This window comes from Gavia stellata, chromosome Z, assembly GCF_030936135.1.
Source record: "Gavia stellata isolate bGavSte3 chromosome Z, bGavSte3.hap2, whole genome shotgun sequence".
Classification (NCBI taxonomy): Eukaryota; Metazoa; Chordata; class Aves; order Gaviiformes; family Gaviidae; genus Gavia; species Gavia stellata.
This window is the reverse complement of record NC_082637.1, coordinates 19859075-19875056: the sequence shown is the minus strand read 5'-3', so window position 1 is coordinate 19875056 and position 15982 is coordinate 19859075. Positions and strand designations below refer to the sequence as shown.

The 15982-nt window shown below is 40.2% G+C and overlaps 1 protein-coding gene across 2 annotated transcripts in view; it reads left to right on the top strand.

Annotated features, from left to right (window-relative positions):
- Positions 1-15982, top strand: part of ARL15 (ADP ribosylation factor like GTPase 15) — a 219976-nt gene that overhangs the window by 64398 nt on the left and 139596 nt on the right. For both annotated transcript variants that reach the window (XM_059833588.1, XM_059833587.1), the window contains exon 2: positions 15041-15185. In XM_059833588.1, the coding sequence (XP_059689571.1) occupies positions 15041-15185 (145 nt within the window). The remainder of the gene's footprint in view (positions 1-15040; positions 15186-15982) is intronic.

Sequence of the window (15982 nt, the reverse complement as noted above, 5' to 3'; positions counted from 1 at the left end):
GGCTGACATTACCCTCAACTTTATGAGGTTACCTACATTTAAAAATAGGTTTAATAAAATTTGCTGGCTTGTTTCTAAGAATAAAGTTAAAAAATAACCCAACTTGCTGCTAGTTTGTCAGTTTAAAATTTAGGCAATGGACCATTAGTTTTGGAAATCACAGTTTGCCTCATAACAATCAAAGTTCTTTCACTGTTTTTTAGGAAAATTCATTTAGAATTGTGAATGTGAGACAACCTGTGTTCACTAGAATTTCTTGCATTTTGCTTCATCTTGAACTCTCTGCCTGGGTATTCTGTTCTTTTCCATCCAAATATCTGTGGGTTTAGAGTGCAGTTAATTGCTTAAAAGATCTGAGGTTTTTTAGTTTCCTGTGGTAAGGAACTTGGAAAATTCAATAGGAAAACAGTAGCTGTTAACAAATTTTCAGATTTGAGCAGTGCCTAACTGGATGAGGCTTGAGGAATGGTCAGGCTTATGCTTTTTTCTATGTTGCTCCATATTTTTTAGTTTGATTTCCTTGGCATTCATCAGTTGAGGACAGTGATCTGACACAATTTACAGGTGCTTCATCTCCTCTGTTGCAGGAGGCATAGGGGCTCATACTTTACATTGGGCACCAGAAATTTTGCCTCTTGCCAGAGAACTGCAAACAGCATGTTTTTCTCATTTATGTAAGCTTTATAAACTGCCTGTATGAAAATGAGTAGAAAACATTCTTTTGCAGTAACTACTTCAAATTCTAATCTTTCTGCTGTTGACCTGCAGAGCTGGAATTGACTGGAGTCTTGGAGCATCCCCTCTTTTTAAATTCCTTTGGTTCAGAATCTACCCAGAAAGTCCCTTCTACTTCCCGCTCAGCTGTGCCAGTTCAAGGAGATTGTATGTAGAGCTGGTGCCCCACTACCAACTCTTACTCTGTTGGGGTGTGGGGTTTGGGGCAGCGTTTTTGCTTCCTACTGCTCTGCAGAGGTAGTGTTTTGATAGACAGTAGTACACCAGCACCTTGTCTTGTCTCAGGTCTGCAAACCTACCAAATGCATGATGATTCCACCTAGGTATGAGATAAGGATCTTGTGTAGCCCACTAGGAAACCAAGAAACCAAGGTTTAATGTCTCTTTCATGAATGTTCATGGTAAGACATTTGTTCTGAAATATTTTTTCTCTTCAAATGTCTCTCTTCCCCTGCTTTTATAGATTGCCATTTCTTCCTGATTAAGCATTGATCTCTTTAAGGCATAATTTGTGATTGTATGCTTTGGTAGCAATAAACTTGATAACATGAGCTTAAGAATTTCTTGCAAGGATGAGGAAATGTGATCATTTACACATTTCTTCAAATAAAGAGGACTACATTATTATTATTTAGGAAAGTAAAATAGTTCTGTTGCTTTTTCAGTTACTATGATCTTTATTTGACATATTTTAGTGCAGTTAGTTTCTTCTTAAATCCTATACTTCGTAATTTTATTATCCAGTAACATAATCAAACTGTGCTGCACTCCTTACTCCTTGTATAAAATGCTATAATACATCCTGTACCTTATCATATCTTTTCATTGTTATAAATTGCTTTGGAGAAATACTTGTGAGCTGTGAATGCTTCCTCTTCAGTGAAGAATCTCTGTGGCATGAGAAGACCTGTGTGCATCTCTTCTCACACTCTATACATTCCTTGTGCTTCAAAAATACTGATCTAATGATATGTAGGTAATTGGCAGTTACTGAAGTTTCACTGTAAATTTGTTTCCTTATCATACCTTTATATTACAAAATCCTAGCTTCTAGTTCTTTATTGCAATTCTTTAGTAATCCATCAGTCCTTAGGGAAGTGAATGTAAAAAATTAAAAATACTTTAAACAAAAAGTTTGAGTTAAAGCCAGTGTTCTGCTTTTACAACTAATCATATGTCTTAGTCTCTAAAAGACAGCTATCTTCCATTTCTTAAGCCTGTTTTTATTCATTGTCTCACCCTGAATTATGCCACCAGCTCCAGATGGTTTATGTTTCTCTGATAGACTCTCATCATTATGGCAATTCTCCCTGGTCGTCAGTGAAATTTTCTCTCTAGCCAGCAAAAGGAGGAGTTTTCCAGCTTGGCAAGTTTTATGCTGATCTAGAATAAATAGTAAAATTTTTGTTCCAGTAAGAAGCAGTGAGTCAGTTCTTACTGAGGTGTCTGCAGCCTCCTTAGAACAAGTATTAAATCTCTCGCAGCTGTGCATTAAAGCAGGTGAGAGACTGAGCACCCCAGAGCTGTGCTCAGTTATCTGAATAGCATGTTGAATTTATTTCTGCTTGGATTTATGATCATATTTCATCAACATAAGGTATATTCTTAAGTAACAACCTGTTGCTTTTTTAACTCAAGAGAATTATTATGGAACTATCTGAAAAAACAGACACTCAGCACACTGTCAGTGACAGCAGTAGCATTGGGAAAGGGATGGCACAGGAAGGTTTCAGGCTGAGGGCTTTTACTCCTTTTAAAAGTGTGTGTTTGCTTGAGCTGCCTAGATGCTGCACCTGCCCAAAGGAGAAGAATTTGAATCCCCTCAAAAGGTTTTCAGCAGCTCTGAGACTAAAAGCGGATCTTTCCCACAAAAATAAAAAAAATTGGGCGTAGTCATACCTTCCTGTGGTTTGAAGCATTTCATGCCCCTTAGCTGATAAAAAATGGTTGTAGTTTCACCAGGAGGAATTTGTTGGTTTAGGCTGTCTGCACCACAGAGAGAGCGTGCTGACATACCTGTGAGTAGGCATAGCTGTATAGCAGGCTGTTTTGTGAGCAAGGCCAGAATAAGCTGTGTTTTCACAAAAAATAAAGCTGGTTCTTGCCAGCTCCCATTTTCCCCCAAAAAAGTTAAAATTCAACTGTGGCTTTTCAAAGGCAGCTTAACCTCTAAGTGTGACCAGAATTAGTCTACAAAATATTCTTTACCTTTTCTCTTTCTTTTTTCCCCCACCTAACTCAAGTAGATGAATAGGTATTGGTCAATATTTATTAAAAAAATGGTTTGAACAGATTAGTGTGGTTATTGTGTGGAGTTTTGTGTTTTATTTTGTTTAGTTTTGTTGGTTTACTTCTGTTAACAGTGCAAGCATACAAAAACAGCTTATATCTGTAATTGACCCGTTGCTCTGTATGATCGGTTTCCTTCCCTGTCAGCTGAGAATCCCCATCTCGAATTGAGTTGTGTTCCCCAAACATTAAAGCACTAGAAGCAAAGCACCTGTTGGGTTTCTCTTCGAGACAGCTTCAAGGCTCTGTAGTCCGTCATCCATGCATGCTCAGCAGTGACAAATTTGACAGTTCTGATTTTACAGAGCTAGATGAACAAAATAGCCAACAGAGTCTTCATCAGCAAACAGACTGGTGACAGCTGAGAAACTCGCTGGTAGATTTAGATACATAGCCAGAAAAAAAAAAAAAAGCCAAACTTGCAGCTGGAGAGAGAAGAAATGCAAAATGCCTGTGTTGGAGCATGAGATGTTTTCAATGGCTGAAGTTTCTCAAGCCTAACTCATTAAGAATTTGATTGAGGCAAAAACTGTTTTACGCTCAAAGAGGCTCTCATTGATTAAAATTTGAAGAATTTTGAATGGTACTTGAGATACGTATGCCTTCCTCTAATTGTATGTTTTGGAGTAATGTTTTTGCGTGAGACAGTATTCTGTTTCCTCCCACAGTAGTAATGTGCTGTGCTAGCCAAGTAAAACTTCTATGCTATATAGGAGGGGAAGAGAGGTTCCTGTATATGTTACTACATATTTAATATTCCCTAGGTCTTTTGGTCAAAATAGATATCCTCTTAGAGGTTCTTATTTTTGTAAATATAGCATACTGGGAAAGTAAAATGAAAAGGGCACGTAAGAGCGCAATCATTCATAGGGAGCCTAATGAATAAGAGGTGCCCATAGCCTGCAATTCTATAATGCTTCAAATTCAACACTGATGATTGATAATGCCATGAACTGGTAATAGAGCATACCTGTTAGATCTCCCATTTGCGTCTCCGCCAATGGTGGTGTAATTCTTCTCCATTTTTCTAGTGTTGGAAGGCAGTCTAGTCTTCAGTGTTCCAAGCAGAAGAATTCTTTGGCCAGAAGATTTGCAGTACCTGTAAAATCCAGCTACCCTTGTTCTTCTGTCCACCTCCTCCTCTTATCTAAATCCTCCCATTACTTCTTGTTAGACTGCTTGTACACTAGTAATGCTTTTCACCCTTGTATTTAAATGTCAACTGCATAGACGGTTTCTGTTTTAGTAACTTTTTTTGCATCAGTCTCTACTGGTATTTTCTTTCCGTTGCCCCCTGATAATTTTAGAGTAACCAAACATTCATTGGTTTGCTAACTTCTTGGTTGGGTAATGCCTAAATTTGCAATGGTGTGCTTCATGTACTGTATGAGCAAAGAGAGAATTATTAGCTGGGACCCCTGAGTAAGTAGGTTTAAAAGTGACAGCAGAAACTGCTTTTCTTTTTAGTGTACCATCATACTATCATAATTTTGTTTAATTTTGCTCTATGGTATTTTGCAAAAGGATTCTAAAACTCTTTTCGTTTTTTCCCTCTGTCAGTGGGTCCTCCGCTCTTGTTTTGGTTTTTGTACATACTTTGACTGATACCCACAATCTCTTTGTACTTACTATTCTGCCGCAACTATGAACATGTTTAGTAAGACTGGACTTTATAGAAAACAGCCTGGTCTGCTGTCCTTAGAGTTTTCTTCTCTTTTCTCTCAGATTTGATAAGTAAATGTTAGTTTCAAAATCTTTCATAAGAAAGAACAAGACATGTCTTGGGGCTTAATCTCAGAGAAAACATTGCCTAAAGTAAGCATTAGATATTTCTTCTTTTTGCCTCAAAACATACTTGGAGTTTCTCTAGGTTCCTGTGCTTTTTGATACTTCAGAGACATGCACACCGTGGAGGAGCTGTTTTCTTGTAGTTATGATGCCCAACAACTCTGAAAGCATGGGTTGAGGCTGGGTGGCAAAAATTCTCTGGAGTTTGTCTGTTTCTGTAATGTTACTGATACAGTGGGTGGAAGAATTCATATCTTGCTACTTTTCACAGGGATGTATTAATTGGTATCACCTAATCCCCCTTGAGATCTTCTGGCTGTCAGTGCATGAGGGCACACTTCTCTTGTTTGTTGTACTTGACTGTTCCTTGTTCTTTTTCCAACTGTGTTTCAGATGAATTTGTTTGTATTTATTTTATCTTAACTGAAATTTTTTGAGACCCTTTTTGCTACATAAATCCTATTGTAACTTGCAGACATCTCACTTCACATTTGATGATGGGTTTTACTCTTCTAATGTACTTTGAATTTGTCTAGCAATTTCAGAGTAGGACAGAGGCAGTAGCTTTTCTTTTTCTTTTCAATGTATGGAATGCATTCATCTAGTGTACATCTGGGTTTCTGTTTGCACCTGAAGTATTTCTCTGACCTTGTTTCTTTGAGGTTCTTAGACCAATTTGGGCATGGGATTTGGATATATCACTGTACTGTTTCCATAAATCCTCTTTTTTATATTATTACAGAAGTAATACTATGTGTGCCATGTATAGCAAATGTGGATGTCCAGGGTCCTGTGTACCAGATAGTTTTCATGGAGAAGAAAGAAACAAAGTGTGCTGTTGCATTTAGGTGACATGTAATCAGCTTTAATTTGAAAAATCAAAGAACACCAAGTGGTTTATATGCTTCTTTCCGGTTTTGTGATCCCATGTGAGCTTATAGAACACAAATAATTATTCATGCTATGCTGAACAAAAGAAAAGTGGTCTGTAAGCCACCTTGTAACATGCATGAATCATGGAAAAGCTTTTTATGATTTGGCTCAGAAACTGTAAAGGGATGACTTTTAGCAAGCCTGAAAAAGCTTTTTTTTTTGGGGGGGGGAGGATATTAAAAAAATAAACAAAATCTCTCTATATATATCTTTCATGTTCACTAGAAATGAAAAGTGACAGGAGGTGCCACATCCTTAACTTTTGCACATTTCAGTGGTGCTGCTAACTGCCTTTTTTGCTGGTATATTCAATGATTCTTTGGGCTTTTTTAGTATGGTTGTGTTTCCTTAGGTTGTGAAACAAACTGTTTGGAGAGGCTTTTGTTCATCTTTTTCATTGCCTTTGTCTCTTTCTGTTAAATGTGAATGGATGGGTTGAAAGAGATGAGTTACTCTTGTGCAGCAAAACAAATGGAAAGCAAACTGTCCGAGAGGAAACAACTTGAGCAATAACTCTACACTTGATGAAACCTAGAAGTGTCTGACAGCTCCCTTGGAGCTTGATATGACACTGCAGTGAAGCAAGTGCTTGTCTTCTGTTCAGAGTAGCACCTGTGCATGTCTTTAACTGTTTTGCTGACTCAGCATTAGTTTATCATAGCTATGTATGTGCTATTTTATTTTATGTAGGCTTTTAAATCATACTACTGCACTGAATATCTGAGTACACCCAGAACTTGATACTGTTTTTCTTCATGCTTTCTTCAAGCACAGTGCGAATGGAGTGGAGAGTTATAATTTGGTTTTGTTGTTTCATTTGTAGGGAGTGTGCAAGAGATTAAGGTCAGAGAGGCTCATTTTCCATTTTGGACATGAGGTTTTGTGATTTGTTTTGGCTGATAGTCGGGAAAGGACTTCTGTTGCCTTACAGCTTCTTCCAGGGTAGTTATGTTTTTGACCGCATTTGTCAAGTTTTTGTGGTTCATAAAGCCCTGAACTTCTGGGTGAAGCCTTCACCCTAGACCAGTCCCTCTGATACCAGATGAAACAAATGATCTCCTGCCTTCTGTGCAGTTGCGATACAAGCAAAGATACTTGTCCTTCATCCTGGCAGCCAGGAGCTTGGCATCCTGGCCTGTATCAGAAACAGTGTGGCCAGCAGGAGCAGGGAGGTGATCGTGCCCCTGTACTCGGCATTGGTGAGGCCGCACCTCGAATCCTGTGTTCAGTTTTGGGCCCCTCACTACAAGAAGGACATTGAGGTGCTGGAGTGTGTCCAGAGAAGGGCGATGAAGCTGGTGAGGGGTCTGGAGCACAAGTCTTATGAGGAGCGGCTGAGGGAACTGGGGTTGTTCAGTGTGGAGAAGAGGAGGCTGAGGGGAGACCTCATCACTCTCTACAATTACCTGAAAGGGAGTTGCAGAGAGGTGGGTGTTGGTCTCTTCTCCCAAGTGACTAGTGACAGGACAAGAGGAAATGGCCTCAAGTTGCGCCAGGGGAGGTTCAGACTGGATGTTAGGAAAAATTTCCTTACTGAGAGAGTGGTGAGACACTGGAGTAGGCTGCCTAAGGAGGTGTTGGAGTCACCATCACTGGAGGTGTTCAAGGAATGTGTGGACGTGGCATTGTGGGGACGTGGTTTAGTGGACATGGTTGTGTTGGGTTGATGGTTGGACATGATGATCTTACAGGTCTTTTCCAACCTTAGTGATTCTGTGATCCTTGTGCAGTGTGGCAGCCAGCAGCTTGACCATCAAAAACTGAGCTGAAACCTTTGTTTTATCCTTCAGATAGTGAAGACTTTATTTTCTTGAGAAATCTTGTTCTGGATTTTGGACTGGATTCAACCCACTGTGACTGTATTATCGTCACTCAAAGGAAGAATGCCTCATGACTGTGAAGTCTTTTGAAGTGATGTGTTCTGAATAGCAGTGTCATATCTGGCTTGTCAGAAGTCAGCCAATTCTTTCTTCTTCACCTTATTTCCTCCAAGCTGGTAGCGGAGTTGTCAGATATGTCGAAGACTGTATAGGGCTGTGTCATTTGTCTGGTTTTGGTACTTGAGCCTGTGTCTTATGTCTTGTTCAGCCGGTGACTACATAGGGATGTTGAAAGTCATTTGAGGTGTGATTGCTCCTTTTGAGACTCCAGGAGCATGGCTCCTGAAATACCAAGAAGTTTTTGACAGGGGTTGGTGAATAATTTCAGCCAATGAATCCAACGTATTTCTTTTATTAGTGGTCTGAAGGGAGAATTTGAGATTCCTGCTCCAAACAATATATTGCTATTTTAGTGTCCTGTAACATTTCTATAAGGTAGGACATCACCATGACTCTGTTTGCTCTGTAAAACTGTCTAATTTCAATGAGAATTTGTGTTCCTCTGTCCCGTTCTATATTATCCTGCCATATACTTGTCTGTCTTCCTGCAGCACAGGCTAATATAAAATTGAAGACGTGTAGGTGCATGGAGAGGAAGAGTGCTTTTAGGTTTAACTAGTGGGCTGACCATGCACTCATGAAGATGAGCCAGGTTAAACAAGAGGATTACTTTGTCCTGCGGGGGGAGTGGTGCAGTAGGCTAGCAGACCTGGAGGTGGGGTCCCTCTATTGGAGTTTGGATCATGAGTCTCTTATTGGGACGGAGGAGCTTGAGTATAGCTGTCACTGTTTAATGAGCTTGTGGGCTGTCAAAGAAGGTGACTGGTCATGATTTTAGTATTTTCATCCATGCGGAACATCACTTCAGGATGGCAGTGGCTATGTGAGTATTCATTTATCTCTGTTGATAGCCACAAAATGAATGGCAATCTGTTAGTTTTTGTCCCCGTTACTGTTGTCATATAGATGAAAATGAACCTTATCAATCTGATGTTCTGAAAACATGAAAGTAGTGTCACTGGTTGTGTGTCTTAAAATTGGTAGTTTTTTCCTCTTCCTCCCTTTTTTTTTTGTGGTAAAACCACCTGTGCAGCAGTATGGAAATTGAAGTCTGCAGCTTTAGCTCACACAGTCAAATGTATAGATTCTATTGTACTAATTTAACATTAAAGTATTCATACAGTTAAAATTTAGTTTATTTCTAGATCCCTTTTTCCCCCTTTCTCCTAGCTGTGTGTAATTTCATTCAGGTGCTTTGAGTATTTTATTACTTGCATTCAATTTATTCTGCTGCTGTCCCCAGTTGTTTCCTATCCTTAGTATTGTAATTGTCTGCCTTGTTTTTTTCCCCCACCTTTCACATTACCTCTTCAAGGTTTGAGATTTCTTTGTGCTTCTGTGATCTCGTACAACATCAGAGCTATGGAGCCTGCTGTGTGTAAATTTTACTTTTTTAATAATGTCCTTGAGTTTTCATGAAAAACTTCAGATGATTAATCAGTCCTCTGGATTAATTTAGTGTGTGCTGGGTACTAGAAGTCTGTTTGTTCAAAGATACCTTAATTTAAAAATAAAATGTAAAGGGAGACCATATCCATAAGTATAAGCAGGAGGGGGAGGGGAGCAGAGTTATGGTTGAGCTTTCAGCCTTAATTCTGGATTTCAAGAGCTCTGAATGCTTGGTTTGTTAGCATTAGTCTTGCACTAACTTAGGGTATTTTTGCATGAGAGTTTGTGTGTTTAATCAACTAAGCATGAAATCCCTTGCTTCTGTTTGTCCGTATTAAATAGTGGCAACAAAAGAAACAGACAGGAGATGCGTCCAGAACAAAGCAGAAATAATGGACTATTTCACCCCAAAAAGGAGAGTGAAATGAGAAGTACGATGAGTAGGCAAAGACAAACTCAATGGCCAGAGGCAGTGTAATGTGTTGGAGAGAGTAGTAATTAAGGGATGTTTGCTGCCCAGAGATTCATTCTGTGATCTCTGAGCGGCACATATGTCAGAAGTGTTTGCCCACCCCTGCTATAGACACAATATTTAATATTTTTTCCAGAAGAAATCTCTGTAGGGCTTTAAAGGGACACTGTCTAGGATTGTCAGCTCAAATACTGAGCCACCTAAAAATGGAATCACCTGTTTGGGACAGAAATCCCTAAGCAGGAGTAGGGCTGGCTAAGTTCTTCCCTTAGCTCACATATGATTATACATGCACATGCAGCATGCATGCACCCATACAAGTAAAATGAAAGTAACAGTGGTGCTGAATATTGCAGTTTTCTGCAGACTGCAGCACCTAATTACTCCCAGTTTCCTGGATAAATGCATCCTTTTTGCCAAAACTGGGTAAATGCATACCTTTTTTTCAAGATACTGTATTGTTTCATTTTCAGTACTTCCATTTTTGGTACCTGCCTCTCTTTGCCTGCTCCTTCTCCTCATCCAATGGCTGTAAAGAGTTTTGAGTGTGATGTTCACAAAAATAATGAAAACTGACACTTTGTTTGACATGTCTCTCCCTTTAAAGTAAGTAAGGTCTTACCCTGATAGGATGAAAGGGCTCCAGAAAATGTTGTTCTTTTTTGTTGCTAGGAGTAGGGCTGAAATGCATCACCGTGCTCCAAACAACATTTTCAGTGACTATGAGAGCTAGCTCTTCTTGACCCTGTATTTGCAGTAGTCAAATGTTTTCTTTCTGTCCTCTCCAACACTCCTTCCGAGTGGGCTCATTTGGGTTTGGAGTTTGTTTTATAATACCTAAAAGGCGGCCTTTTATTGGACAGTCACTCATTGAGCAAATCAGGTTTGGGAATCAATGAAAGAGACTTCCAGGTCCATATCTGGCAAGTGTTTCAAGGCCAGTCAGGCTGTTAATTCAAATTTCTCTTATGCCCTTTGGGTTGTCCAAATGGAGTGGAAAGTATGTCGGTTTTGGAAAGGACTGAGTGCTAGCTGTGAAGTGATCAACTCTCTCAATGTTCTTGATATATTTGTGTTTTGGATTTCAGGAATGACTTCTTTAGTTACTAATACACATCTTTTGCAGTTCTGTGCATTTCAGACTGCACTGTAATACATGACAACTTAAATAATGGTGTAGCTCTAGTCCATGCTTTATAAAATATTTCAGGATGTATTTCCTGTCCATAATCAAAAGCAGAATATAGGATGTAATGATATTTGCATGATCCGTGACCTCTGAATTTTCTGCTCTCCACAGCTCTTGTGCAGCTACTAGATGTAGCTGTCAAACTTGTGACCATAGAGGTTTAGTCTCTATAATGCATGCTTAAATAGCTCTAACTTTGTTAGGGGCGAAGTAACTTTAAGCTGCTGAGAGAACAGGAAGGCAGTGATTGGACTGTTTGTGTAGTGATATTTCCAATAGAAAAGGTGTTCATTGAGCTTGAGTAAGGAGGATTGCAAGACAAGTTTATAAAATCTAAATACATTATTACAATATCCACTAAAATGTACTGTAGAATTTCTCATGCCAGCCAGTGGTAAGTGCTATACACAGCAGCTTAAATTTCAGCAGCTTTTTGAACATAAAATATTTAAAGTCTGTTTTCATTCTAACCAAACAAAAATATTTACTGAAGGAAATTAGCCTTGCAGAAGGACAAAGTCATAAATATAACAAAGATAGGGAGATCATATCAAATATATCTACACCTACAAGAAGGGCCGGAAGGAGGATCCGGGGAACTACAGTCCTGTCAGCCTGACCTCAGTGCCGGGGAAGATTATGGAGAGGTTCATCTTGAGGGTGCTCACAGGGCACGTGCAGGACAACCAAGGGATCAGGCCCAGCCAGCACGGGTTCATGAAGGGCAGGTCCTGCTTGACCAACCTCATCTCCTTCTATGACCAGGTGACCCGCCCAGTGGATGAGGGAAAGGCTGTGGATGTTGTCTACCTGGACTTTAGTAAAGCCTTCGACACTATCTCCCACAGTATTCTCCTGCAGAAACTGCGACTCGTGGCTTAGACAGGTACACTCTTCTCTGGGTAAAAAACTGGCTGGATGGCCGAGCCCAGAGAGTTGTGGTGAATGGGGTGAAATCCAGTTGGCAGCCGGTCACAAGCGCAGTCCCCCAGGGCTCAGTTTTGGGGCCGGTCTTGTTTAATATATTTATCAGTGATCTGGATGAGGGGATTGAGTGCTCCCTCAGCAAGTTTGCAGACGACATCAAGTTGGGCGGGAGTGTTGATCTGCTGGAGGGTAGGAAGGCTCTGCAGAGGGATCTGGACAGGCTGGATGGATGGGCCCAGGCCAATTGTATGAGGTTCAACAAGGCCAAGTGCCGGGTCCTGCACTTGGGTCATAACAACCCCATGCAACGCTACAGGCTTGGGGAAGAGTGGCTGGAAAGCTGCCCCAGAGAGAAGGACCTGGGGGTGTTGATTGACAGCCGGCTGAAGATGAGCCAGCAGTGTGCCCAGGTGGCCAAGAAGGCCAACGGCATCCTGGTCTGTATGAGAAACAGTGTGGCCAGCAGGAGTAGGGAGGTGATCGTGCCCCTGTACTTGGCGCTGGTGAGGCCGCACCTCGAATCCTGTGTTCAGTTTTGGGCCCCTCACTACAAGAAGGACATTGAGGTGCTGGAGCGTGTCCAGAGAAGGGCGACGAAGCTGGTGAGGGGTCTGGAGCACAAGTCTTATGAGGAGCGGCTGAGGGAACTGGGGTTGTTCAGTCTGGAGAAGAGGAGGCTGAGGGGGGACCTCATTGCTCTTTACAATTACCTGAAAGGGGGTTGCAGAGAGGTGGGTGTTGGTCTCTTCTCCCAAGTGATGAGTGACAGGACAAGAGGAAATGGCTTCAAGTTGTGCCAGGGGAGGTTCAGGCTGGATATTAGGAAAAATTTCCTTACTGAGAGAGTGGTGAGACACTGGAGTAGGCTGCCTAAGGAGGTGTTGGAGTCACCATCCCTGGAGGTATTCAAGGAACGTGTGGACACGGCATTGTGGGACATGGTTTAATGGGCCTGGTGGTGTTTTTTGGTTGATGGTTGGACATGATGATCTTACAGGTCTTTTCCAACCTTAGTGATTCTGTAATAAAATAAGAGAATGGTCTGGAGGGAGCCATTTCCCTGTCTTCTGGGATTCTGTGTCTGCTGTATTTCAGGAACTTTCACACCTAACTGTGCTTGCTGATGAAGGATGAGTGAGTGAGTGGCAGGTCTATGTATACTGCTTTGGACATGCAATTTGACCTGGATTTTTGATCATACGTTTAATTAACAATACGTAAAGATTGTCCCGACTAAGTTAGACTTAAGGCATCTGCATTGAAGAGATACTGAACTTCATAAAAACAGCCTGCATAGTCCCTCTGTCAGCCAGAGAGCCTCCATATATGTTATACAAAGACCAATAATTGTCTTTGACAGAACTGCAGGTTACTAAACGTTGTCAGGGCTGCAAGGTTTGTGTCTGGTTGCGTAAGAACTGGCACAGTGTCTGGACAGAAAGAAGCACAGACTTTAATCAGCTCATCTATTCCTTTATGTTTTTCAATATGACATCAAGAAGTTGTCGCAAAGATGTCGTGCTGACGGGGACAAATTGAATCCTTTTTTAAAGACTGGCTGCAAAAGGCCTGACACGCAGCCTCGGGAGCTCTGACAAGGTTTGAAGAATTTTATGTGGCCTTCAGCCTGATATCCATTACATGGAAGCCCTGTTTGAAGGAGCTTACGTTGTGCAATGAACTCAGTTGGCCTTTCTCATTTAAGTACCAGAGTAGAATACTTGCTGTGGCTTTGTAGAATCTGTGAGATATGTATAAACTGACATCAGTGAATAAAGCTAGAAGGCATGTTTACTCTCTTTAGCTACAGACACTCATATAAGAGCAAATCTTCTTGAAAAAAATAATTTTTGAGTCAAATTTTAATAGAGGCCAAGCTTTTATTTTTAAAATCTGTTGCCTTTGTTCAGCTTAACTACTGCTGTAAATGTTTTCACTCCTAAAATATTTCCTTTCACATTTTTAAAAAGTGTTGAAGAAATTTCATAACTTTCCCTGAACTTATCTTTTGCTTCTTTAAACCAGTGAAGACTGTTTTGCCGGTATGTATAATAACTTACCATCTGTACAGAAAGAATCCAATAAAAGTTCTGCATTCAGTGAGCTGTCTTTTTATAATCACGTTCTCTTTGGATGACTTGCTCACAGAGCCAGACCCCACTATTTCCAACAGTGCCTTACTGACATCTTAAGTTTCTCTGCTCCTTCAGTAGTCCTCAATGAGAGGACCTAGGTAGTTGTGTAGACAAACTAGGTGAAGGTTGTAAAGACTGGATATCTTTACCCAATGTGGTGATTGGCTTGTGGTTAAGATGGACAAAAAGAGCTGGGACTATGTAAAGACACAGTCTGTGGGAGAGGAGTGATTGCACAAACATGTTTTCCCTTCCTTGTTATAGCAGATGTATCCCTCTGATATGAAGGTGGCAGATATTGGGGAAAAAGTATTTATATATATTGGGGTGGTGGAGGTCTGTCTTGGACATTAGTGGGTAGTTATACCCCATACCTTAAACATAAACTTCTTAGCTTTCCAGAATAGCACGTTTTTAGATATTTACATAAAAACTTTCCATATTAGATATAAAGAAAGGTCTCATGAACCTTACTAAGGGCTTCAAGGATCTTTTGGATGAGCTTGGCTAACTTTGGCAATACCGTTTAAGAGACGTGAGCAGAACTCTGAAGTAGGTTCTATGTAAGAGATTTTTATTCTTTATATTGTGATTAATTTATACTTCTCCAGCGAAAGTGAGAGATCTGCATATTTATGACTATGTCCAGCAAAATTTATTTCTTTACAAGCTGTAAAGAAATAAATTCATTTCTTTACACTCTCTGACAGCTGGTATTGAAAGGTGAAATAGCTGACAAAGCAGGCCCAGCAAGGACATCAATGGAGCAAAGTTCTCTGATTCTTTTCTGTGACAAGAGGTAGAGCTTGGCCAGCAGTTGCTCAGGAGCTGCTCTGATGTTCACACCAGGTATTACATGAAATAAGCACAGGAAACAAACTCAGGCATACCCAACCTCAGGGTTGAGTATGGCACATTTCTATCTCGCTGTGTGTGCACTGTTTATGCCATTCAGGAAATGGAACTCACTTTCCTCAATCCAACTCTATGAGGTTTAGGTGAAAAGTTAACAGGTATATTTATGTTTTCTGATAAAGCTGTTCTAGATTTTAGTTGAGGTGGCCGCAGTCTATTAAGTTTTGATTTTGTCAAAATAGTAAGTTGGAATAATAATTTGCTTCTCTCCAATGCCTTTTAATTTATGAACTTGGTTTTTAGAACCTTGTTGAATAAACATTTGCAAAAAAAAAAAGTAACTTCTTCCTTTTGTTTCTCTTTTGTTTGTTTTTCCCTACCCTGGCAGTGTTTTAGAGCACTTTGCTGTAAGGGACCACCACCACCACGACCTGAATATGACTTGGTTTGCATAGGCCTCACTGGTTCTGGCAAGACAAGCCTTCTATCACAGCTTTGCAGCGAAAGCCCGGAGAATATAGTGTCTACCACAGGTAGGATGCTGCTTTATTCCATGGAGTGCTGTAACGTTGCCCAAAGGTAACTTTTGAAACATATAGGAAGGGTGGTAGAGAACTTCAGCTGAGTTATCTTGCTTTTGAAAGTACCTAATGGATTGCTTGGAAGCTACCACTACTTACTCTTTCAGTGTTTGGTCATACATTGGGGAATATTCATGAAAACGTACAATTTGGATTGTGTTGAAAGTCAAAACTTACATTATGGTGTAACGAAGTAGAACCACTGGAAGCATACAGTAGCAGTGTAGTGTAGACACACATGAAAAAGTTTCTTTCTTCTCTTTTTACTTTTGTTTTTTAAGCAGTCGTCTTATATGGACAGGAAAGAGGAGAATGTGCTATAAAATAGAATGGGACAGTGATGCTCTGAAACTTAAGTTGGGATTTATTTCTTCTCATACTTGGTCAGTACTGCCTTGTGGTATATGCTAGCAACCAAAAGAATAAATATAATGGAAGTGTTTCCTGCTGGTTATAATCCTTTCTTTTTAGATCAGCAAGGAGACTTGTTAACGTAGTAAGGGCAGATTGAGATCAGAGAATTGATTTACAAAAAATTTCAGTGGTGTTGAGAAGATGCATAAAAACAGACACAACAACCACAGCTAAAAGGTGTATTAAGTCCAAAAAATTTGAATATGCATGCTGATATAGATGAACCAGAATGCCTAATACTGAAAAAAGTATTTTGATTAAAAAAACAAAGGAAACAGACAAAACAAAACAGCACCAGAAAAGAACAGAAACAAACATGTGGAGTGAGAAGAAGA